This window comes from Cimex lectularius, unplaced genomic scaffold, assembly GCF_000648675.2.
Source record: "Cimex lectularius strain Harlan isolate CLEC.00 unplaced genomic scaffold, Clec_2.1 scaffold140, whole genome shotgun sequence".
NCBI classification, from domain to species: Eukaryota; Metazoa; Arthropoda; class Insecta; order Hemiptera; family Cimicidae; genus Cimex; species Cimex lectularius.
In genome coordinates, this window is record NW_019392728.1 from 689,187 (window position 1) to 713,804 (window position 24,618).

The 24,618-nt window shown below is 36.6% G+C and overlaps 1 protein-coding gene across 3 annotated transcripts in view; it reads left to right on the plus strand.

Moving 5' to 3' along the window:
* The window catches only part of LOC106665264, a 182,912-nt gene extending 158,297 nt beyond the window's left edge, over positions 1 to 24,615 (plus strand). For all 3 annotated transcript variants that reach the window (XM_024226760.1, XM_024226762.1, XM_024226761.1), the window contains 6 exons: positions 129 to 324; positions 10,896 to 11,113; positions 16,495 to 16,690; positions 20,329 to 20,502; positions 20,571 to 20,734; positions 22,734 to 24,615. In XM_024226760.1, the coding sequence (XP_024082528.1) occupies positions 129 to 324; positions 10,896 to 11,113; positions 16,495 to 16,690; positions 20,329 to 20,502; positions 20,571 to 20,734; positions 22,734 to 23,966 (2,181 nt within the window). In that variant the 3' untranslated portion in view covers positions 23,967 to 24,615. The remainder of the gene's footprint in view (positions 1 to 128; positions 325 to 10,895; positions 11,114 to 16,494; positions 16,691 to 20,328; positions 20,503 to 20,570; positions 20,735 to 22,733) is intronic.
* The last annotated feature ends 3 nt before the right edge of the window (positions 24,616 to 24,618 follow it).

The following is a 24,618-nucleotide window of genomic DNA, read 5'->3' on the forward strand; positions in this document are numbered from 1 at the left end:
AACGGAGATTTCATGCTTTTTGCAACCGAGCTCTCATTATTCATTCCTTCGGCCTTCGATATTTTATAAAATAACGTATTTCGACCCTGCCCGGGAAAGGAGCGTTCTAATCACATGCTTGTTTTCAGGGATTCCTCGAGGCTAACCTCAAGTGTTTCTGGGATGGCAGCCTGGTCGCGGCGGTCCGCGGCCTCGAGTTCAGGGGCTACGTCTGTCCTGGGATCCTCCTTCTGACCGGCAACCCGCCCTCGCTACACCTCATCAGGTCCGCTTGGTCGAGGAACGTCCTCAAACCTCCGCCCAATTACATCATCACGTCCTTAGGTAAGTCTTAGACCTCACCGACCCTTGCTATAAGGAAATCAGGAAATCCTCCTTTCATTCATTTCTCCTTTTTCAACTTATTAACGACCTCTTCATTATGAGGCTTTTTAGGTCTACGATGTAATCAACCTGTAGGTTTCTGATAATCCTGGTCCGCCTAGTTTCGCTTGTATTTTTCTCGGCCTATAAACATTTTTCATCAACTGATCAATGCTATCCCGTGTGTTAGTCCCATTTAGTCCCCCCCCCCCAGTTTGCATTGGCTTCTTCAACCAACAAACATAAGCTGACCTGAATGATAAGAAATGACCAAGCTAAAACTTCTTAATTAATTAAACTGAAAACGCACGACAGATTTTAGATGCAAGTTTGAAAAACTCTATAATAACTACAGAAATTAGTTTATACATATAAATGGAAACAACATTCTGTATAAAGAATTAAGCAACATGGGCCCAACCTGCATGTCAAATGTTTCTTTTGTTGTTTGTATAATATAAATCAATTTCAGAAATAGGATATTGGTAGAAATAAAAACATACATTTATGTATGTAGTTATTGTGTGGACCGTCTATTCTCGCTTGTTTCGAATATATAGCTACACTTCGCCATACCATCCTTAGGTTTTTACCCATCTCAAATGCTTAGGAAACCGCTTAAGAAATATGACACAAAGAACTGCTAAAAATATATAAGTGACAAATTAAAGGACCCTATGATTCTGATTTGTGTAAACTATGACGCTCATTATTGGTCTGCCAGACGTGTCATGGTTTTGCCCGTTTTGTCTGTTTTACACTTTTTTTCTTAGTGGTACAACACGTCTAATAAAATATTACATAGACTACCTGCTGAAAATTTGACGACAAAGGTTTCCTTTGATCCTTTCTATCATCGCTGTTTTGGTCTGCCAGATACGTTTTGCCATCATCAGTGGCAATTTAGCGTGTAATGTCATTTGTGTCCTTTCTTTATACCACAGTCTTGACCTTGCTTTTTCAGAATATACAATTCAATATAAAAGGGAGACTATGCTAGGATGAATGGAAATAACTCAATTACATGTCCATCATCTCTCTAACTTCAACAATGACTTCTCAAGTGAACACTATTCAAGCAAGGAAACCAAGTTGGTTAGTGTTAGGACACGACTGAAGAAATAACAGTCTTACCATTGAAAATATTAACAATAAAAAAGTCAAACTGAATGTTTCCTGTGATTCTGGTATTTCTATCTGCGTTAGTTTGATATGTAAAGTCGTTTCGCCATTTCGTCATCATCAACGGTGGATATGTGTGTTTTCTTATTAGTCTTGCAGTTTTTACTCCTTCAGACCAAAGGCAAAACATAGGCGAGACTAGGCGTCCCAGGATGATAGGACTAAACTACAGGTGATCCCTGTCTTTCTTTCCTCGCTGTTTTGGTCTGCGAGTCGCATTTTTCATCATCAGTAATCATTTTGGGTGTTTCCTGGTCAGTCTTGTATTTATTACACTTCTTTGCCCCTTCAGAATACATAGACAAAAACAGGAGCGAGACCAAGCGGACCAAGATGAACCAAAACAAACAATCCAGGTCCTAAGCAACTTACCCTCAATGAAAAATGTATTATTGTTGGGCACAACTGACGAAATAATACACAGACCAGCCACTGAAAATATTTATTTAAAAAACGAGCCAACTAGGGGTTTCTTGTGATCTGTCTGTCTATATAGTTGCTTTGATCTGTCAGCTTTTTGTCGAGAGTCTTATCGGCTTTTTAGACCTTATCCCTGAACTTGTAATTCAATATACGTAGTACAAACTACAGCTCCAACACCCTCAAACCTCAACAAGTAATAAATATCTCGATTTAAGTAATTCTAAATGAACTGGAACTAGGTCGCTTACTCGCGTGTAGGGTTGCGAAGGCTTTGCGCCATCTTCAGCGGGCTTTCGTATTATCTCTATTATGCTTAAAAACCCACGATGGAGAAATGGCGAAACCCATCTGACAGACCAAAACAGAGAAGATATGACCAAACTAAAATTTCGTCTCTACGAAGTCTCCAATAGGAAATCTCACAATTTAAATAGCAATCATCGTAGTGGATTTAAATTGTTTGTTCCTAATTTTGTTAAACTGCTAAATCGAGGAAAACATTTAGTGTTATACAATTATGAATGTTGTTACCAGGCAAGGTGAGCTTTCACTCAAAACCATTTCTAGTCAAATGTAAGTGAGGCGTATTTGCTTGCTTTCTAGTGCTTCCCGTCCCACGATTACTTTGCAAACATTCCTTTTTGAATTTAATGCAAACAAATCGGCCAGGAAGAGGTCCGCATTGTCCGCAGTCCGGCTTGAGCAATCGCATTCATCATCTAACTCATTATGCCGTGCGACCCGATGCGACGACTCAACCCTTCCCTTCACCGGACTCCAAGTTGTTTTTAACGAGTTTCAAAAAGCCGAACTGTTCCCGTTGTAGGTTGGAACCTCCGTGACAATCAACAAGTCATGCTTATGTACAGTGACGCGCAATCTGAAAAGCACTCGCCTTTTAAAATCAAGTATCTTAAGACAATTGTAATTCTACGGAACACAGTTTACTCTTCGATATATCCGTACAACGTTGTTACAGTTCAAAATTGATTATTTGATAAGGAAGTATGATACTCTTGCTAACTTACATCGTTAGTCTGTTCGTTTTCAATCATATCATCATCCATACTCGTTCTTTTGGCCTGTCATACGCCATCTTCAGTGTGGATTTGTTTGTTTTTCTATCAGTTGTGTCTTTTTCATATTCCTTGGCATTTCAGACTAGGCAGATTAACTAGTAAGGATGAGTCTGAAAGACCTCGCAGCGAGACTAGGCGGACCCCATAGATGTCATAAAGAGTCATTTTAATTTAAGTCAAACAAATTAGCCTTAAAGGAATAAAGTTTCATACGTTTTGTTTTCCAAAAGAAGGCTTTGCATCATTAAGTACCTTAGGCAAATACTTCCAAGTACACCGAAATTAAGGATCTAACAATTTTGTTTCAACAACTTGGCTCAAAACCGCAGTGTTTTTATTAATGAACACGACTAAGTGAAAGCAAATTTAGTTAGATATTCATAAATATTAGTCTAGATTGCATTTGTTAATTAATAATACTGATTTCTCGTTGGAGTCTGATGATGGGCCTCGAAACGGGTCATTTCCGTCCATCCTGGTCCACCTGTATTCGTTGTTTTGTATGTTTTATTTGCTGAATATAATTATAAATTATAAGTTACTTTTGCATGTTTTTTGTCAGTTATGATATTTCAATAACTTGGTCTTATCTGAATCGGCCGGTTTATCAAAAGTATGTCAATAATAAAAACTAGACCCTACGGCACGCTATCTTAACCGTGTCTGTAAAACGGGCCTGGCAGCTATAAACCTTGCGTTTTATCTCCCTGGAACGCATCCGGCCAATGCGTGAGCTTTTAACTGTGAAAAGAAAGCGAGTTAACCTCATCAAACACAGCCCTGAGGGCGATTCCAAATTTAATCAACAAAACTTGGCCAAACAGCAAAAATCCGATCTAAAAGATAAGCCCAGAAGTTGAATTATTAATAAGATTCAATTAATTAAGATTTTAAGTTGAGATAAAAAAGTCAGTGTCACCAGCGGGATTCGAACCCACGACCTTCGGCTTTATACGCTGCTATTCTACCACTTGAGCTATCGTCACTTCGATCCCCTCGGGCTCTAACTTCCCATCTCAACCCCACCTTTTGAATTTTCCCTCCTTTTTGCCATTTTTCAAATGTCGTGTAATCGGATTGGATTCTCGGCGACAATTAAAATGGCCACAGAGAAAAAGAATGAAAAATGGCAAAAAGGAGGGAAAATTCAAAAGGTGGGAAGTTAGTGCCCGAGGGGATCGAAGTCACGATAGCTCAAGTGGTCGTGGGTTCGAATCCCGCTCGTGACAATGACTTTTTTTATCTCAACTTAAAACCTTAATTAATTGAATGTTATTAATTGGTCAAGCGGACCACGAAAAATACTGAATTATTAATAAGATTTACACTTTCAATCGTTGGTCAGTGCTCGTACGTTTACAACTGGAGAATTGAAATCCAGGTTTTTGTAGAAGGTAGTTTCAAATTATCGAATGTATGGGATGTCGTTACAAGGCACCGAACTTGTTAAGCTACCAGACCATTCGTGATTTACTTTCAAAACGCTACGAATGATCGATAAAGTAGTGACAGGTGGTGAAATGAGATTTAGAAAAAAATACTATTCTTATCAAGATTATAATGGTGAACAAATGGCTGGTCTGTAGTTTGTTAATTTCCGACCATCCTGACGTTCTGTGATAACTGAAGATGGCGAGACCAGGCGGACCAGAACGATAGAAAACTCAACCACAAAAAATAAAATCTGTCAATTTAATAAAAACTTTGAATTGATTAGAAGTTTTAAAAGTTCTTGTTTATAAAGGATAAAACCCACCAAAAAACCTAACATTTCTTTCCAGCCTGAGAACCCAAGCTAATTGGTACAGACCAAATGCAATAAATGTTAGAGAGAAATTAGTGTCGGTTAATTAAGAAGGGAACGGTTAGTTTCGATTCGTTTTCAGATTCCCTCCGCCCTCTTATTACTCCTTGTCCTGTGAACCTTACCAATTTACTTTAACAGATCCTTAAACGGAAAGTCCCACACTCTCCTATTTCTTTAGAATACACTCTTCTTACTCAACAGAGGTTTCTTGCCGAGGGAAAAATTTATTAAAGACTAATTAAGATTGTTGCAAAAAGAAAAACACTTTCATTTTATAAAGAAGTAAAGACTTGTACTTAAAACACTATTGTTTAATTGGAATAAGAAGATTATTATTTTTATATGAGATAAACATTAACCTTCAGATATAAGAGAAAATCTGTCCTGAATAAACGACATTTGAAAAGAACTGGATAAAGATAAGTTGTAAGACAAAAGGAAAAGATTCAATCTAATTTATGATAACAATAATATATTCTAAAAGTGTACGATTTATTTTTATTTATTTCTTTTAAGAGGTTTCGCAGCAGCAGAGGTTATATAAACCTCCAGGGAGCTGGTGTTTTTGAAAAAAAAGCCCATTTATAAGTATGTCGGGTTGGAATGCAGGGCCACTGGATTCGAACCCGGGACCTTTACCTTACAGTGATGAGCGCCGTGTTAACGCCTAAACCGTTGCGGCCACGGACGCCCCCCCCCCTTGATTTATTTGCCCGCATTATTAATAATAATATATCGTTCTCATAAGTAAAGATGTTAGTTGTAAAGACGTGAATGTGTATTTAAGAACTAACGACGCTCTATTTGCTTGTTGATTATTTTTGAAATATTTAGGTTTAGTTTTGGTTTAATCAACGATTAGAGCGTATAAAATGGATATATATACTAGAGAAAGCGCACAGACCAACCACTGGAGATGGCGCCTGACCGACGAAAACGTTAAGGCCAGACGGACGAGGAGGAACAAAAAGAGTGAACTCATGAAAAGTTCAACTCAACAGATCAAATATAGACAAGCGTGTAGGCATGCCACCGGATTTAAGAATGTTTCTTGGCCACAGTAGCGAGTTTCTGGGTGTCCTGTTCTGCATTTTAGGGAACGTGGGTGTTTTTTTTTATTGTATATGGATTTTTTTAAAGTGTTTTGTGTTTCTGTGTTTTGTCTGAGTGCGTCTATTTGTTAGAATGAGTGGTGAGGGGCTGATAGTGAAATACAGCATCACCATCGCTCCTTCCATCAGTGTGTGTGTGTGTGTGTGTGTGTGTGTGTGTGTGTGTGTGTGTGTGTGTGTTTAGTTAATAAATATTACAATTAGGTTTGATGTAGTACTTTTATAAATATTCCCCCATCGATTCTGAATGTAATTTTTATTTGCTTATTACTACTGTATATAGGTCGATGGAGTACTACAACGACCAACCATTTTTTTAAAAAGTGTGCAATGTACATAGGTGTGAATAGGTTCGTATGATTGTATTATACATGATAGTTAGATTTAGACTAGATTATATTTTGCACGCGTTTGTAAAAGACCCAGCAGTCGATAGCCCCTGGAGACTAACGTGGTTAATTGGGAAGCGATCGTCTATCTGGCTTAAGAGGAAAACTAGCGACCCAGTGGCGTAACGCAATGGTGAACTCCCCTGACGCACATCGGGGAGTGACAATTGGTTGTGAAAATATAAGTAGTCCAATAAACAAGTTTTTTTTTAGGGGCATCCGAAAGCTTGTTTATTTCAGCCCCGAGCGCATGCGAAACACAATACGCACTCACCCAAATAAATACATTCACACCTATATACATTACATTCAGTCTATTTAGTAGATGGGGTATACAATATTCCTCCATCAACCTGCATACAATCACAAACTAATCCAATTGGGCGATCGGGATGCTATTTCACCATCAGCCCCTCCCCATTCACTCTAATAAATACACTCACTCATACAAAGCACAGAAACACAAAACACATATTTAAAAAATTCCAAATTTCCCTGAAAAGCGGAACAGGGGACCATGAAACTCGCTACCGTGTCCCAGAATGGAATTTTAAATCCGTTATTTTTCTTATTCTAGAACGTGTACTTTTGGATACCAAAAATTGTGAAACGCAAGAAGAATAGGTATTCGTCAGTAGTAGGATAATCAGATTTTAATGTTTTGTTCTATTAATAGTGCCAAAGTAAGCTCGTAATAACCAGCAAAATAAATTTAAAAGCTATTATTTTTTCAGATAAGACAGACATGTAAATAATCAGAAAACAGTCACAATAATATTATATTTACTAAAATTTTGTAAAGTATGTCATTTGTTATACAACAGATAATTTTTACATGTTTATAAATGGTAAAAACAAATTCGTAGTAAATTTTGATTTGGCAAAAAAAATCGAACCTTTCAACGAGCTAGTATATCACTTATTTTAAGATGGAATCAACCTTTCTTTAAAAAACGCAATAGCCTACTGCAGACTACTCGACAAAAAGAAAAAATGCAATAAGAGCCTGAACAATCAAACCCAATAAAATAAATATGGGATAAAGTACGCAGGATAAAAGGCTAGGAGTCCCTAAGATTTAGCACAAACTGGCTGGGCCAGGTAACTTCTCACCTCACTCACTCCGGATATCCAAAGGAAAATCAAAAAGCACAACCAACAAACGAATTCGATCGGGAATTTCTTATCGAAGAACTGGAAATACAAAATTACGGGTAAGTTCCTGTCGAAAAGATTAATGTCAACAACCCCTTTATATCCAAAAAGTCAACACTTACCGAAAATGTACTGACGAACAAATTCTGGGGCAAAGCAAAGATTATGTCTTGTATGAAGTTAGAGATCTTTCTCGGACATCAACAATTCGGTTTGGGGCGTCCAAGGAAATGCCACCCTAGAACATCAATTGCCACCTGATGAAACACAGCATGGCCTACCTTTGTCCTCATCACCTCTATATGAAATGACGTTCATCTGAAGATTTGACGCCTACTCCACCTCATCTGTAAAAAGGACTCGTCCCCAATCTTCCAGTGTCAAATTCACAAGTGTGGTAAGAAGAGGTCCGCGAGTCGAGTACCGGGCCCTGAGGTTATTTTCATAGAGCCTTATGAGACTGATGAATCGTCTCTCTCTCTATTGGCGAGGGCAGCTAGAATTATGAGTGCATTAACGTAGGTCACTCGAAAATCTCAAAACTATTGAGTAAGGTTAACGGCCAATTATTAAGCGTTAGTGATAAAAAGATTAAAACCCCTTCGGGGAAAAAGTACTTTCAGCTAGTAACCCCTTGTGATTACAGTTTGGATGGTGACCATCGTAACATAGACTGCTACACAGATGGTTCACTTATCAAAGGTAGAGGGAGTGGTGCAGGAATCTACATACCAAAATTAGGAATCAGCATCTCCTCCCCTCTTGGTAATAACACCTCCTCAGAAAGGGAATTAGGAGGCTGATAGGCATCCTGACGGGCCACTGCCCACTGAGGAGACACCTCTCCGTAATGGATATTCTACCAGATCCCTTTTGCCGTTTTTGCGAAATAAAAGAAGAAACGGGAAGGCACTACCTCGCAGAGTGTGATAGATATTCTAGGTCTAAATTTGAAATCTTTGAAGGAGAGGACATCATCAAATCACTCCCCGAGATTAAATGGTCCAAAATCTTGGGGTTTGTGAACAGGTCCAAGGGATTTATGCAGGACACGTCAGCCGAGTCCTTTTAGGGATTTACTGATGGGGTAAGAGTCTACCCAGGCATTTAACCCCTCGGGTCTTGGTCGCCCACCTTGCATATATATCGTCTGTAGACCTAGATCAACCCTGTCCTGGCCTTCTAGTGTGAAGCCATGTTCTCTCTGAAGTTCTTCCTACGGTAGAGTGATTAACACTCAGTCTCCTGGCGACTTCCCGCTGGCTATATTCTTCCTTTAATAATGGTATGACTTTGACCATCTTATACTCACTCACATGCCTGACTGGAGCCTGGAGAAAGGTTTACGAATAAGAATAATATCAAATGAAATGAACGAAGGAGAAAGATTGACTGGAAGAAGTCTTTAGGAATAGCAGAATGGAAGGGCTCAACAAAGCATTATTTACTGTTTATTTTGATTACGATAGATTCTAATTACCTGTAAGTAATGTAGAAAGATAATTGATTTAATTTTAATCTAAATAGATTTAGTTGTGTGTTAAATTTGTCAATCAGTGTGTATGAGCTTACACAGCAATTTAATTCGAACCGTGAAAAATCCTATGGGCTATCAATGTATAACGTTCTTTGAAATAATGAGAAAACTCAAAATAACTTCTCCATCATGAGAATGACCCCAAGGGTATTTTTTTTTTTTTTTTTACGAGGGTTCGCAACAGCAGAGGTCATATAAACCCTCAGGGTGCCGGTGTTTTTGAAAAAAAGCCCATTTGTAAGAATGTCGGATTCGATGGATGGTAGGGGGTTTCTGTTGGTGTTCGTTTGTCGGTTTTTTCTTGTTCCATTCGGTCTTTTTGATTATAGGTTCTTTTTTTTATTTGTAATTTGTGTACTGTTTTTGGGGTAATTTGTTTTGTTGGGTTCGCAATAGCAGAGGTCATATAAACCCTCAGGGTGCCGGTGTTTTTGAAAAAAATCCCATTTGTAAGTATGTCCTTTACCTTACAGTGATGAGCGCCGTGTCAAAGACTAAACCTTGCGACCACCGACGCCCCCCTCCTCCCAAGGGTATTGTCAGAGGTTTAACACAATGCTTAACTTCAGAAGACCCAAATCACAAAAATGGATAACTTTGAAACTATTCCATCGATCTACTGGACTTTAAAGAGCTTTAGAACCCAATAAACTAAACATAGACTTCCCAAATAAATCAGACTTAGAGAGTTTTCTTTTTAGGGGGGATTCAACAGCTTGGTCATTTCAGCCCGAGGAGTTTTTGTTGACTTCATCCTTATTTGTCTCATTCATAATCACATTTAATTACCTCGAAGTAGAGACAATCCATTATCCAATGGTTGTAATAGCGTTCATTGTTGTTTTTTTATATCAATTAAAATCAATGGTGTTATAAATTTTCAGGTTGAAACTAAATATTGGAAGAAAACATCCTGGCTGATCCAGCCCAAACATTGATAATTTTTATTGCTATAAAAATTCATTTTTAAGAGCTTTAAAGTGTGCTTAAACCGAATCTGATCTGTTTTTTGTTCAAAAATATTTTGTCTTATTCCTACTTAACGGAAAGCGTATTTTGGTAAATTTTATCAAAAATGTCTAATCCCATTTAATATGTTCCTGCATAGTATTTTATTAATCTAGGTTAAAAGGAAAACCAAATCGGCTGATATAATATAATAATCATAAAATAGTGAAAATTGGGAGAAAAACGTATTTATGGAGCCAGAGCTGCGTTAAGCCCTAGCGGTAATAGTTTAATAATAACAACTTTACACTGTAAAAAAATACAGTAAAAGTGACAACTAAAGTCAATTTAAAATAGCAAAATTCTTAATGTTAAATTTGTTAGGTAAAATAATAGGCTTCATCAAAACGGTGGATTGTGCATGATCGCAATTTCTCAAAGCAGCAAAAGGAATTAATTTATTTTAAAAAAAATTAACAGGTTAAAATTTTATCGTTTATCATTTTATGATTTGTTTTGTTTACATAAAACAAGAAAATATATGTGGCTGTTATTCGACAATGGTTTTGTTTTCACAGGTAACCCATTTTCGCAACGTTTGACTGTGAGAAGTTCTTATTTTGCCCATTATCGGTCTAAACTGTAAAATCATACAAGAAAATACGAGACCATTTTGTCGGAAATGTTTTAATTATGTTTTCTCTTGGGATTGAGATCGGTATAAAAATTATTGCAAGCTCATATTACAAAAGGATCTCCGTTCTACTAGGCTGGGGGAGGGGGATTATTAGCGTTTAGGCTAAACGTTCGGATTTCGCTTTTTACGTTGTTATTATCCACCGATGGAACGATAAACCGAAATGGCCCACACTTTCACGCTAATCTTTGGACTTTTTCCAGGCGACGTCGAGGACTGCACGGTGTCGAAAGTCAGACAGGCCGGCTTCACGCCCTTGGCAGATGCAGTCTGCTGGGTCATCTTGCAGCTCGGAGCCTCCGGGCAGAACGCCGTACTCGACACGATCAAATCCGCCATTTCTTCCAGTTTCCCCGGCATGGAACAACCTTCGAGTCACCTGCTCTACGACACACTGGCGGATTTAATGGCCAACAATAAGGTTCTATTCATTTTCATTGTTATTACTTTCTATCTCAAAGTCATACCCAGAATCATCACTCACAAGTCTTGTTTAATGTCACGTTAGATATTTTTATTTGTAGATTGATCTATTGAGTTTAGAGGTTAGGTTTATTCAGATTTAATGGTACTGGGTTGATACCATCGAACATAATTCATTTCATAAACACTGAAGCAATTAGATAGATATATTAATACTCTATTTCAGCAATAGCTATTACATGGGGAGCCAAATGGCAAAATAAAGATATATACATCATTAAAGATATGTTCCACCTTAAATTGACGACACTNCGTATCTAGCCGAAGATCGTGGGTTCGAATCCCGCTCGTGCTATTGACTTTTGTATCTCAACTAAAAACCTTAGTAAATTGTAATATATTAATTGGTCAAGCGGACCACGAAATTAGTGAATTTAATAGTAATAATAGCATGTAAGAACTAATCAAATTACATCATCAGTTACACGGCGCTTAACTTAAAATCAGTAATTACATGACGCAACAATAAAACATCATTCATTGACAACAAAAGCTCTCAATTTAAGTGCAAACAAAATGGAACACATCAATTGCCTGGTTGTTTTGCTTCAAATTTTAGCAAGAACTCAAATTTGTCTAACTTGTTACTATTTACACGTGTATCTACGTACTTCTTTAAATAAAAGGATCTTTGAGGTTGGTAAATTGGACAGTGTAAAAATATACGTTCCAAGTTCTCCTCTTCACATAATTTACACGAAGAGCACATTGATTGTGTGTCAATTACATATTTGAGCCCATTTACAAAAAAATTGATTTCCTTAGCACTAGACAGCCTTAGCTGTATAAGTAATCTTTCCTTATTTAATGACAAAGTTAGTTGTAAATAATTTTAAAATTTATACAGGGAGCTGATTTTTCTATAAAAAGGGTTAAATTTTGAGTTTAGCACCTTTTCTATGTCTATTGAGTAGAGATTATTTTTCCACTTCGACAAAATACTTTCTTTTTCGCGTTTTAGACATTCAGGGTCACAAAGGGACATCTTGTTACAACCTAAACCAATAAATAACTTCTGCAATTGATAGAACCAGTCCCTATCATTTACTTCTAAATCACATGATGAATTGGCCTTACGGAAGACATCATGAAAGGAACTTCTCAAAAGCGAACCATTTTCCCTGTTCAATAATTTTATCCACAAATTTAAAATTCTTTTTAGCAACTGCACAGTAATGGGGTCAAGTTCAAGTTCAATCCTTACATACTGACTAGGAGTATTTCTTGGCAAATGGTAAAGTTGCTTAAAATACTTGTAATTTTGTCCATTTCGTTAAAATGGCCGAGGGACCACAATTCCGCGAGTACAAGGATGAGGCAGCAACAATAGAATCAAACAGTCTCTTTTTCGTTTCTAATGAACGCGATCTACCCTTTATTAAGACGTCTCTACACTTCCCAAGTGCTCTCAAGCCTTTGTTAAATGAATTTTTCACTGCTGAGCTGAACTTCCCAACACAACTAAATGGTACACCTCGATATGTAACTGTGTTAACATAATCTACGCACTCAAGGCGTAGCTTTTCCGATCTTTTACATTTGGGAGAGTTTCTAAATACCATAAGTTTTGTTTTCGTTACATTAACCACAAGACCATTAAGGGTGCAATACTCAGCTAGAATATCCAGGTTACGTTGCGCTACAGTAGCCGAATCGGCGAATAGTACGATATCGTCGGCAAAAAGTAAATATATAATTTATTTATTTATTTACGGATCGAAATCCACTATAAAAAAAGACATTTTACAATAACAAAAAATATAAATAATTTATGTAAAAATACAAATAATATATNGAAGGAAGATTGAGTTTGTAGGAAAGTTTTAAAAAATTTGTTTTGCACAGATTGAAGAATTTTTTGATAATTTAGATAGAATGGGTTCCAAACAGGTGTAGCGTATTCTAATATGGGTTGTACAAAAGCTTTATAAAGATGGACAAAACATAGAGAATTAATGTAAATACTATTATCTAGTCTTACTCCATTGATGTCGCGGTTTTTAAAGAATTGAACGAAATCAGATAGGAAGATTGAAAACAACAGTGGAGACAAACACTAAAGCAACTATGCTTATTATAAAGAGAAAGGTGGAGTCTGAATGTAATACGGAACGAAAGACTCTGGCAATTGTGGGAAAAGGTATATTACTTTTGTATTAATAGGTGTCAATTGTTGCACATTCCCACTGTTTCTCTTCTTTTCATGCTGGGAAATCCATACTTTATTAAATGGTTCTCTTACAAGAAGGAATTGAACGAAACTGTTAAAACCCGCTGAATTATTTTATTAAACTTACGTGAAAGTTACACTCTGGAACGAAAATGTGGGGGATTAAGAAACTTTGAAAAGTGATTTGGGTTTATTTAAGGATAATGAGAACGAAAGCGTTTTTACTCTCGATCACGTCAACCTATTCCCTAATGAGACTTATTCAAAAAATACCTCGCGTTAATTCCATTAAAATTTTTCCGGTGAAACGTCCATCGTGCTTTATTCTTACCGTGCCATTCTCTTGAATAAAAGAAGCCGAGGTTTGTTTATATCAATATATTTTTGGCTTTGGCAAATTACATATCAAATTCACCAATTTGAAAAGCAAATTCACTCGTTTGAAAATCAAAGTCACCTTTTTACAAATTAAATTCACCAATTTCTAAATTAAATTCCCTCCTTCTACTTTATATATCTATTGTAAATTGATATATTGAATCTATTTCTATATCTATATTATATTTAAATATGTGGTGATTAGTGACCGATGATTATTCGGAAATCGTGAGATGCGGTCTAGTGTGACGTAGGTTTCAGAAAAACATTTTCTTTATCGTGCCAACGTTTCTATCTTTATTGAGATCATTTTCAGGGCCTGGGATTTACAAACATTGTTTAAATTTAACTAATACATGTAGGATGTGGAAAAAAGTGAACTTATAAAATGCAAAATATATTTTTTATATTCAATCAAAGTATTTCTACTCATTCAAAGTGTTTGTCTTCTATGTAATTGCGCCATTCTTGCGTGTCGTGTTGAGATGCCAGTGAGATATTGATGTTTTGTGTTTATATATGTTGGATAGAAACGTTGGCACGATAAAGAAAATATTTTTCTGAAACCTACATCAAACCAGACCGCATCTCACGATTTCCGAATAATCATTTTAATTTAAATGATTTTTTTCAAACATTGCAATAATAATTACAGTACAATTATTCTTTAACAATTTAAAAATGTAACTTTTGTTTTTCGAATAGTAGCCTACATTTTCCTTGCAGATTCACCAATATTTATTTAGTTTTTATTAAAAATGTCAAACATTTAAAAATCGGCACAGATAAAACAAAGAGACACCATTTTCGATTACATTTTATAATTTCTGCTCGATGATGCATAATATATTTCTTACTAAATAATTTATATTATTTCGTGTTTATATATATTTGTATATATGTTTATATATATATAATTTATAAAACCTTAAATATATATATTAAAATTATTGAGCAATGGGAAGAGTTTTACCCACATGTGATTGATACGAAAAAGCTGATGATGGGATGGTGATCCCTTGACACAAGCTTTTTCATTACAGCTTACATAAAAAGATTAATAATATCTAGTACAATGTAATATATATATATATAGTTAGAGCTTTGGAATTCAATATAAAATAATTTATAGGTTTTAAGAGAGTGCGAAGGGACATGTAGCTGTAGTTGAAAGAGGAGATAAGGACTATCAATGANGCGCCATTCTTGCGTGTCGTGTTGAGATGCCAGTGAGATATTGATGTTTTGTGTTTATATATGTTGGATAGAAACGTTGGCACGATAAAGAAAATGTTATTCTGAAACATACGTCACACCAGACCGCATCTCACGATTTCTGAACAATTATTATATTTAAATAAACGTCACATAATATCACTTATTTAGGAAGGAATCTTTTAAGAATGATCGAGTAGAAAAATCATCGAAATCACGTTTTTCCATAGTCACGTTGTTGCTTTTCGTTTCCATGATAATATATTTACCCATTAAGTTCTCAGCCGTGTACAATTAATACTATTGTGCACCTCTGGTTTTTTTAAAAACTACCGTACCTACAAAAAAAGCAACCATTTTTATTTAAATGTGTGGTGATTAGTGACCGATGATTATTCGGAAATCGCGAGATGCGGTCTGGTGTGACGTAGGTTTCAGAAAAACATTTTCTTTATCGTGCCAACGTTTCGGTCTTTATTGACATCATTTTCAGGGCCTGGGATTTACAAACATTGTTTATATTTAACAAATGCATGTAGGATGTGGAAAAAAGTGAATTTATACAATGCAAAAAATATTTTTTTATATTCAATCGAAGTATTTCTACTCACTCAAAAAGTGAGTGATCTCAATAAAGATCGAAACGTTGGCACGATAAAGAAAATATTTTTCTGAAACCTACATCAAACCAGACCGCATCTCACGATTTCCGAATAATCATTTTAATTTAAATGATTTTTTNAATATATCGGACCCTGAAGATGATCTCAATAAAGATCGAAACGTTGGCACGATAAAGAAAATGTTTTTCTAAAACCTAAGGTCACACCATGCGGTCTCTTATTATCTCCGAATAATCATCGACTAACGGCCACCAATCACTATACATATATAGTGTAATATATATATATATATTACAGTCAGTTTATCGCAAACAAACGCATTTTCAATTTGGGAGCACCAGATGTGGGTAAAACTCTTCCCATTGCTCAATAATTTTAAAAATTCGATTATTGAGAGTTTTAGATATCATAGTAGAGACTTTTAAATTTATCTTTTGCCTCGTAGGTTTTGTCAGGCCCATTTAAAAAAAATAAAGTCGTTTAAATTATCTTACGCCAGCAAACTCGTAGCAAATAACCACTAGCCATGATTCAAGGTGTAATATAAGTAATTGATCAAACAGACAGATACTTTCTTCTGACCATATGCGCAGGCATACGTTGTTATTCCTTATTAAGCCGCTAAAATGTAAATCTCCGACGATTTACTTTTCGTACAGTACTTACTTTTCTTCCCGATTTCTTTCAGCCGACATGAAAAAAAGGCCATTTGTCTTTAGCCTGTACGCTGAGAGTTGTTTGCTTTAGGTGCAATTGATATCACACTTTTCTTACAGACACGTCCATAAATAAGATGAAAGTATATTAATCAGTTTTGAAAACACTAAGTAAACTGTCATTTTTTTTGGATTTTTATAGATTATTACTTATTGCCATGGGCCGCCTCATTTCGAATACATTGTGATATATTAACTGTACGGTTTTGAATTTCAGGTTTACCAGACGTCCCAAGGGTACTTCGTAGCCACCCCGGACAGCGTGAGACTCGGCGAAGCAGGGAAGGGAAAGTCAATGCTGCTGTCGCAGTCAGAAGTGGTCACCAAGATCCACGGAGAGATCGTGACGATCCGAGAAGGCTGCAAGACCCACCAGTCGATACAGACGAACCTCGCCGACGTCATATGCGGCGGTAACTGAACTTTAAATAAAACAAATTATTACCATGCTGAACGGGTCATTTCATACCGTGAACCTGCGATTTTTATTAATTTTACCTTAGAAAGTCTTTTTCGTTCGTGTCACGTGCTACTGACGGGACCGATTTATAGACGGCCTTGTGTCGTTTTTCATCGGAGAAAGTTAATTCGAATTAGGCAAGATAAAATTAAGTATTTTAACGTTATGAGGTGAAGTTTTACATTTCCTTTCCAAATTCTTTCATTGCCCAATGCAATTTCCCGTCTCCGTTTTGTCAGACCGCCGAGTCGACTTTTACAGTTTAAAAAAAAATTATAAGACCCGGGATCGTGAGTTGGCGTAAATTGTAACCAGTTATCACTGGCAAATCGTGATATTGCATGGAAAACGGGATCAAGCCGGAATGGCAGACACCTAAACACTACACTCGCAATTCCCAAGAGAACAGAGGAAAAACAAAAACGACCACTTGTATCGAAAGCATTTCTGGTTCGCCTTTTACAATACTTGAACTTATAATCATAAGCGTGAGTCATGTTGTTGCAAGGAGTTTCCTTAATATCAAGTTAGTTCAATCCTGCTTTGCCCAATTAAAAAAGAAATCACTTTATTTTAATACAAAACATAGTTTTCTTCCTTTCTATCCAACAATAGGAAAAATCCTTCAATTTCTTCCTGGCACGCCAACAATTACACATGTTAGCAAATTGTTTGGTCCTTCGTTGGAAATGAACAACAATTACAAAAGTTATTTGTTTTCAATTTATCACTTGTCAGAATAGCCATTTCAAAATTTTGTCTTTGACATGTTATCACAAATTGACGATACGTTTGTTAGTTTTGGTTCATATTGGACCGCCTAGCCTCGCTAATTCTAAACTTTCAGTTGTATGTCCATGTTTTTCTCCCTTTTTACGAGCATTTTGTAGATTTTGAGTGTTTTTATCTGCTGTACATTGTAAATTATTTTTGTATATTTCATTGTTCAACACTCTGAAACGACAAAATAACGCACACTCTACTGAAGATGGCGAAGTGCCGTTATGAGTGACAGATCGGATCAGGATGATTACAAAACGACTAAATTAAAGGTTTATCCTCCCATAAAAAATATGGCGGAATAATTTAGTATTCATACACAATAATTTAACACAAGTAGAATTTTTTGCAAAAAAAAGTGGCCCTGCTGTATAAAAACCGTTTGCAAATTGTATAAATTTCTGAAGTGTTGATTTACCTTTTATTTCATTTCTCGATATTAATTAAGCTATCAACTGATTAAATTAATTTGTTTTCTTTATAGAAATTTATTCTCTGGTATAATATAAACTGGTAATGTATAAACAATTTGGGAAAGTTTTAACAAATGTTGTTTTGGAAGCCATTAGAACGTATGAAAGAACACGTAGGGAGACGCACAGACTAACTACTGGCGAAAACGTCAAATAATTGTGAGATTTCCTCCTCGGGTCTGCTCATGAACCTATGATTGGATATCATCTCGGTTTGTTTATCTAGAGATAGGGGCTCCGCTCGTAAAGGTCGGCACATTTCAATCGCAGAAGGCTTGTCGTATATAGACAATAATACATAAATAATAAATATTTTGGAATATCATCAGACAGTCTTGGAGCATGGCAGTCTGTTGTGGTACCTCAGGGCTATAGGGATTTTTTAATGTAAATAGTGTTTATTTGGGTTTTTATTGTATTTGTGTTGACTTTATGTTAATTTATTGCAATGGACGTAATTTATTAGCGTGAAAGGAATCGGCTGTTTTAACCTCGCCCCGAGGAATATCGAACACTATGGAGTGAGTGTGTATCGTCTGGAGAGTAAAAGTAAGTTATTGGAAGGGGTTGCTTATGACTCCGCCTAAGGAATATCGAGTACTCTGGGGGAGTGAATGTGACCAGACCTCTATGTTTCTATCGAGTGTTGTGTTTGTGTTAATTTATTGTAATGAATGTAATTTATTAGCGTGAAAGGAAGGGATTGCTTATAACCCCGCCCCAAGGAATATCGAGTACTCCGGGGTGAATGTATGACGACTGGAAAGTAAAAGTAAGTTATTAGGGAGACTGCTATGGGTTCAACACCTCTCCGAGGAATATCGTGTACTCTGGGGGAATGAATTTGACAAGACATCTATGTTTGTGATGATGTATATATGTATGTATTGTTAGGTTTGTTTCTATTCTGTATTTGACAACCTTAGATACTAGGCTAGTATTTTATGATATCGACGTAGTAAAAGTTTCAAAGAAGAGAGTCAGTAACCAGATCGAGAGGCTTGAATGGCTGCAGTTTAAAACAAAATATGCGAAAAAGAAATAAACAAGCAGAGAATATATATATATATATATATATTACCTCCCGCCAATGTTTACCCATGGAATTATGGTTAATATAAATTAGGGGAGTGCTAGCGGTGAGCAACGACCCACGAAAAAGACCTGTTTAATTTCACTAATTGAGCAGTTTTGATCTGATCCTTAAAAAGTCTCGTTTTTCCTATCTCTAGCTCTATCCTCGCTGATTTTGACTTCAGCATTTCGCCATCTTCAGTGTTGAGTCTGGGTGATTTATGTGGATTCAAGTTTCGGTTTTGAAGTCATGGATGGTAGGGGGTTTCTGTTGGTGTTCGTTTGTCGGTTTTTTCTTGTTCCATTCGGTCTTTTTGATTATAGGTTCTTTTTTTTCTTTGTAATTTGTGTACTGTTTTGGGGGTAATTTGTTTTGTTGGGTTCGCAATAGCAGAGGTCATATAAACCCTCAGGGTACCGGTGTTTTTGAAAAAAAGCCCATTTGTAAGTATGTCGGGTTCGAATGCAGGGCCGCTGGATTCGAACCCGGGACTTTACCTTACAGTGATGAGCGCCGTGTCAAAGACTAAACCTTGCGGCCACCGACGCCCCCGCTACTGTTAATTTGTGTATTTATTAGTTTTTTTAGTGTTAACTGTTTCTGTATTTCTAAATTTTCGAGTATGTTCATTTTCCCCTTTTTGTACGTTGTGTAGTTTCATGCTTTTTTGTATTGTCAAAGGTTTGTGATTGTTTTCTATTTGGTGAGTCGTGTAATTCAATTTTCCGCCTTCTGTCTTCAAATGGTCTGATGCGTTTCTTGTATCTGCCTTTTATGTTCTATGTTTCTCCGATGTGTCTCAGCATTCGCACGTTATTCTCAATATAAGTTTAAGTAAGTTTAAATTTAAATTATGTAAGCTTTTAAAGAGCGAAAAAATTCGCGTTTTTTTTTTTCAAGCCGGCCGTGCAAGTTTTTTTATAGTCAGTCCGGTCATATGGGAGGGCTTAAAGGCCAAACCAGTTCAGAATACTTTTTTCATACTATTTTTTTATTAAAAAACTATGGGCTAGCCGAGTTTCGAACCCAGAACCGCTAGTGTGGCAAATACGAGTCGAAACCCTAAATACTCGGGCACTATGCTCCTCAAAACATTAATATTTTTATTGTCCAAATGTATCCATGTTAAGTTGGTGGTATTGTAAATGTTTTCGTTCGCCCAAGGCGTCTACTTGAATGGTGTAGTTTACGCCAAATAGTTTTTCTTCAGATTATTGTTATTTTAGATTAATACGTTATATCTAACCCAATAATCCATTGCAGGAAATAAAAACGACAAAGTGTTGTACCCGAGATCGCCTACGAAATGTTCAGGGACGAGAAAACTGGAAAGAAGGCATTCCATGAGACTTCTTGGCAGTTCGAGAAAGCTCTCGACACTACACCGAGCCGGCTCCGTCAGACTGCTGCAGAATAATAACACTGACACATCAACAAGCAAGTGTTTTTTCGTATTTCAAAATAAATCGAAACGAGGTTTTTAACTTCATTTGTACATTTTATAGAAAAGTGTTCCCTACTTTGGAAGATCTTCAGGTGGCCGAGACGGCTTCCTCCTCCAGCGGCGACGTCGACCAGCCCCTCAATCTCGGACGGTTTCCCCCCGCCTGAATGGTTCAACTCATCTGTTGCACATCTCCAATCTGTCGGAACTCAAACTCAATCAATGGTATAAACCGCTTCAAAAATTTCGAATAATTTCCATGTCTTTCTACCTGCATGCATTACCTACCAAATAGCTTCGATGACGATGAGTTATGACTATGATTTAATATAAATCAAATTCCATTAACCACGATAGTAACTGTATTTAAAGCTTATAGCTATATAGCTTAGAGTGGGTGTCGGTGGCCGCAACGGCGCTCATCACTGGAAAGGTCCCGGGTTCGAATCCGACATACAAATGGGCTTGCTGCTGCTCATAAAGTTGTAATCACTACATGTATTAATTGTCGTACCTGGCAAGAACTTACAGCTTGCTAACTTAAATGCTACTACCTTATTAATATGTACAATACCTACAGATAAAATCACATAACTCACTGACAAGTTTATACCTACGCGAAAAATAAAATTAAAACATTTATTGTTTGTACTTAAAGCGTAGTGGTTTAGAAACTTAATTGGTTACTTACTTCGTAACATACTTATATGCATTTCGCTTGAGCTTCACTGGAAAACATACCAACCTACTTATCTTACTTAGTACTTCAATTTTAAGGAAATAATTTGGTTTTCTTGCATACATGTATTGACTTAAACTGAAGCTTTACTAGAATGTATATTTTATGTTTAAGTATTTTACGTTTAGTAACTTAATTCTTTACTGCATAAAGCTCAATAAGCTGAAGGAACATACTTAGTTCTATATATTTAGCACTTAGTTTAAATTTCTTACTTACAATTAATTAAGGTTTTTAGTTGAGATAAAAAAGTCAATGGCACGAGCGGGATTCGAACCCACGATCTTCGGCTTGATACGCCGCTGCTCTACCACTTGACCNCACGATAGCTCAAGTGGTAGAGCAGCGGCGTATCAAGCCGAAGATCGTGGGTTCGAATCCCGCTCGTGCCATTGACTTTTTTATCTCAACTAAAAACCTGAATTAATTGTAACATATTAATTGGTCAAGCGGACCACGAAATTAGTGAATTTCTTACTTACCTTACTTCTAACCATTTACCTGAATGTAAAGCTTAGTATTAACTGGAGCTTTCTTAACATACTTATTTGTACTTTGTTCGTTACTTCTACTTACTTACTAGAACTGAAAGCTTGATAAGTTACATACCTTTTTTATGAGCTAAAGAACCCTGAGGAGGGTTAGAGAACTTACCTACATAACATACCGATACGTTCTTGGCTTTAACTTAGGCTTTCTTGGGTGTCTTACCTCACCACATGTGATTTTTTTTGGTATAATATTATGTAGTATCTACTGTGTGATTATAATGTAACATTGTACAAATAAAGTTTCTTCAATAAATTTAAAAAAAGGCTTACTGAGTTATTTAGTTTGCTTATTTGTACTTAAAGTCTAGTACAAATATGAAAGTTAGTCAAGCTACCGATTTATTTATTTTACACCATAAAGCATTCTAGACTTAAAGAACTTATTTATTTACTTACTTCATTTATACATACTTGACCTATATTAAAACCCATTTCCTTACTTTTTCTATCGGGTAGCACATCATCATTCTACTTAAACCTTATGGTCTGTTGTACTTACTTTCCTTATTTCCAAGTATTTACCTAAGCTTAATATTTTTCTAAAATCTTCCTATACTTAGCGTCAGATTGAGTGATGATTATTTGTAATTAAAACATTAAGAAACATTGTTTCTTAGTTCCACATACTTACAGGAACTGAAAGCTTAATAAGTTATATACCTTTTTATGACTAATGAATATAAGTAAGCATAAAAAATACTTACCATACCTTATTTGTGTTTAAAGCAAAGGAAGTTCAAGGGACTTTATATGTACTTGACCTTCACTTAAAGCTGAGCTGTACATCCTTAAAATTTAGGAAGATTAGAATTTAAAGTTTACTAACTTTCCCACCTTATGGATCCTGTAGGTTATCGACTAGCTTTCTTATGATGTGGTGTTAGAAGGGCTGTGGCCCAATATATACTTTTAATTTTTAAAATTGTCATTTCAGGCCAAGAGTGATACAGATTGGGCGTCGGAGTACGGGACGATCCGATCGAGACGGAGGTCGCTGAGTACATCGCGGCTGCCGAGGAGGCGCAGCCGGGCTCCGTCCATGTCACCGTCGAGGCCGTCATCACCTTCGACTCCGTCCTCTTCCAAAACGGTTCTATGCAGCAATACCACGCCGAAGGCGATGTCGTCCGCCTCGTCCGGCTACAACTCCCTTCCCCGTTCCCTGAAGTCAAAAGCCAAATCCCAGACCGGGAGCCAGAGCTCGCCGAAAACCTCGCCCCGCCATATGCCCAAGAACTCGATCAAAGTCGAGCTCTCCTCGAATCCGGCCGGTGGCGTCATTTCCGATACGAAAGTCGACACCCACATGACAGCATCCATCAACGACCCTTCTGCCATGCTCACGACCACCATCAACGGGCCCAATTCCACCAAGATTTACGTCCAACAGCACAACTCACCGATGAGATCCGTCATAACTTTTGAAAAGTCCAGAAAATCTTCGACGGCGGAAAAGGTGCAAAAAGAAGAAAAAGAAAGATCGAAAAGCGATTACAAAAGATCGAGACGTCCCACCTCACTGTACCAGAACAGAGAAAGCCCGAAGGACTCGGTCAACAAGACCAAAGTCCTCGGCCACGCGGAAAACAATTTGAAAATGAAATTCCCTTCCACCGAAACCATCCAGTTAGAAGAAAAGTGTCTAGTGTCGGAGAACAAAAACAACATCAACATGTGCCAGAAGAAAAACGTCTTCGACCCTTCGGCATTGTCCCTAAAAGCCGGCAGCTTAATCGATGTCGCCGACAGCTTCGACGACAACGGCCCTCTGAACAACATCAAACACGCTTCCTACTCCATGAGTCCTCTCCAGCCCTCTTTGAGCAATGACAAAATCCTCGACAAAGTGTTGAGCTACAAGAACATATTCAAGGCGACTCAGAACGACTTATCGTATAAAAAAGACGATAAAAACTACTGTCTCAACTCGTCCAACAAAATGCACCCGACCCACGAAAAGTCAGACGGCTTGAACAAACAGAGTGAAAACGATCTTTGCCCTTTTCCCTCGTTGAGTGATCTGTCCTTACATTTTACGTCAATCGCCGCCCAAAAGATTTTAAAAGGAGTTAGCATCAATTCAATCGACACTTTGGTCGAAGTGAATATGGCTGCTGAGAAGCACAGCAACGACGTCGGCATTCGCACAGATTTAGGAGTCGTTTAAAATTGCTGTACACTAAAATTTACTAAATCACTATTTTATTTTTTTTTTTAATTTCATTTCAAACAAGAGCTTTTTATATTTAATTATATAAAGACCGACCTTTCGTTGTGTATAGTGATTTCCTAGCATTTATGCTTTACAGTAAATACTAGGAAAATAAACTAATCCCAGTGAGAAAATATGAGATGTGAAACTAATCAACATACACATAGCTTATTTTTTTCTTTTTTAGTTTGTAGACAATAGTATTTATGTTAAACGTAATCAAAATCTAATCAAGAAAAGGTTTGTCTTTCGCAGTTTCATCATAGTTTTAAATATATTAAATAGGTCCTTATATATTATTTTATAATAAAATGTAAATATAGTGGCCAATAAGGTCTTGATTCAAAAATATGTGTTATCCATCTTTTTGAATACCAATGAATGTTGTGCCAAATTCAGTTTCTTATTTCTTTTAAGGTATCGTTAACCATTATAACACATTTATTGTTCGGTCAGCAATTTTGTTGGCACATTTATGCTGGATTTAAAAGTTTCTCCTTTATACTTAGAGTAGTATGAAGTTTCTTTTTCACAAATAGATAAAATGTGACTTACGACATGATTTTATTATTGTTCTTCTCAGCAATAAAATTTTAAAAACAAATGT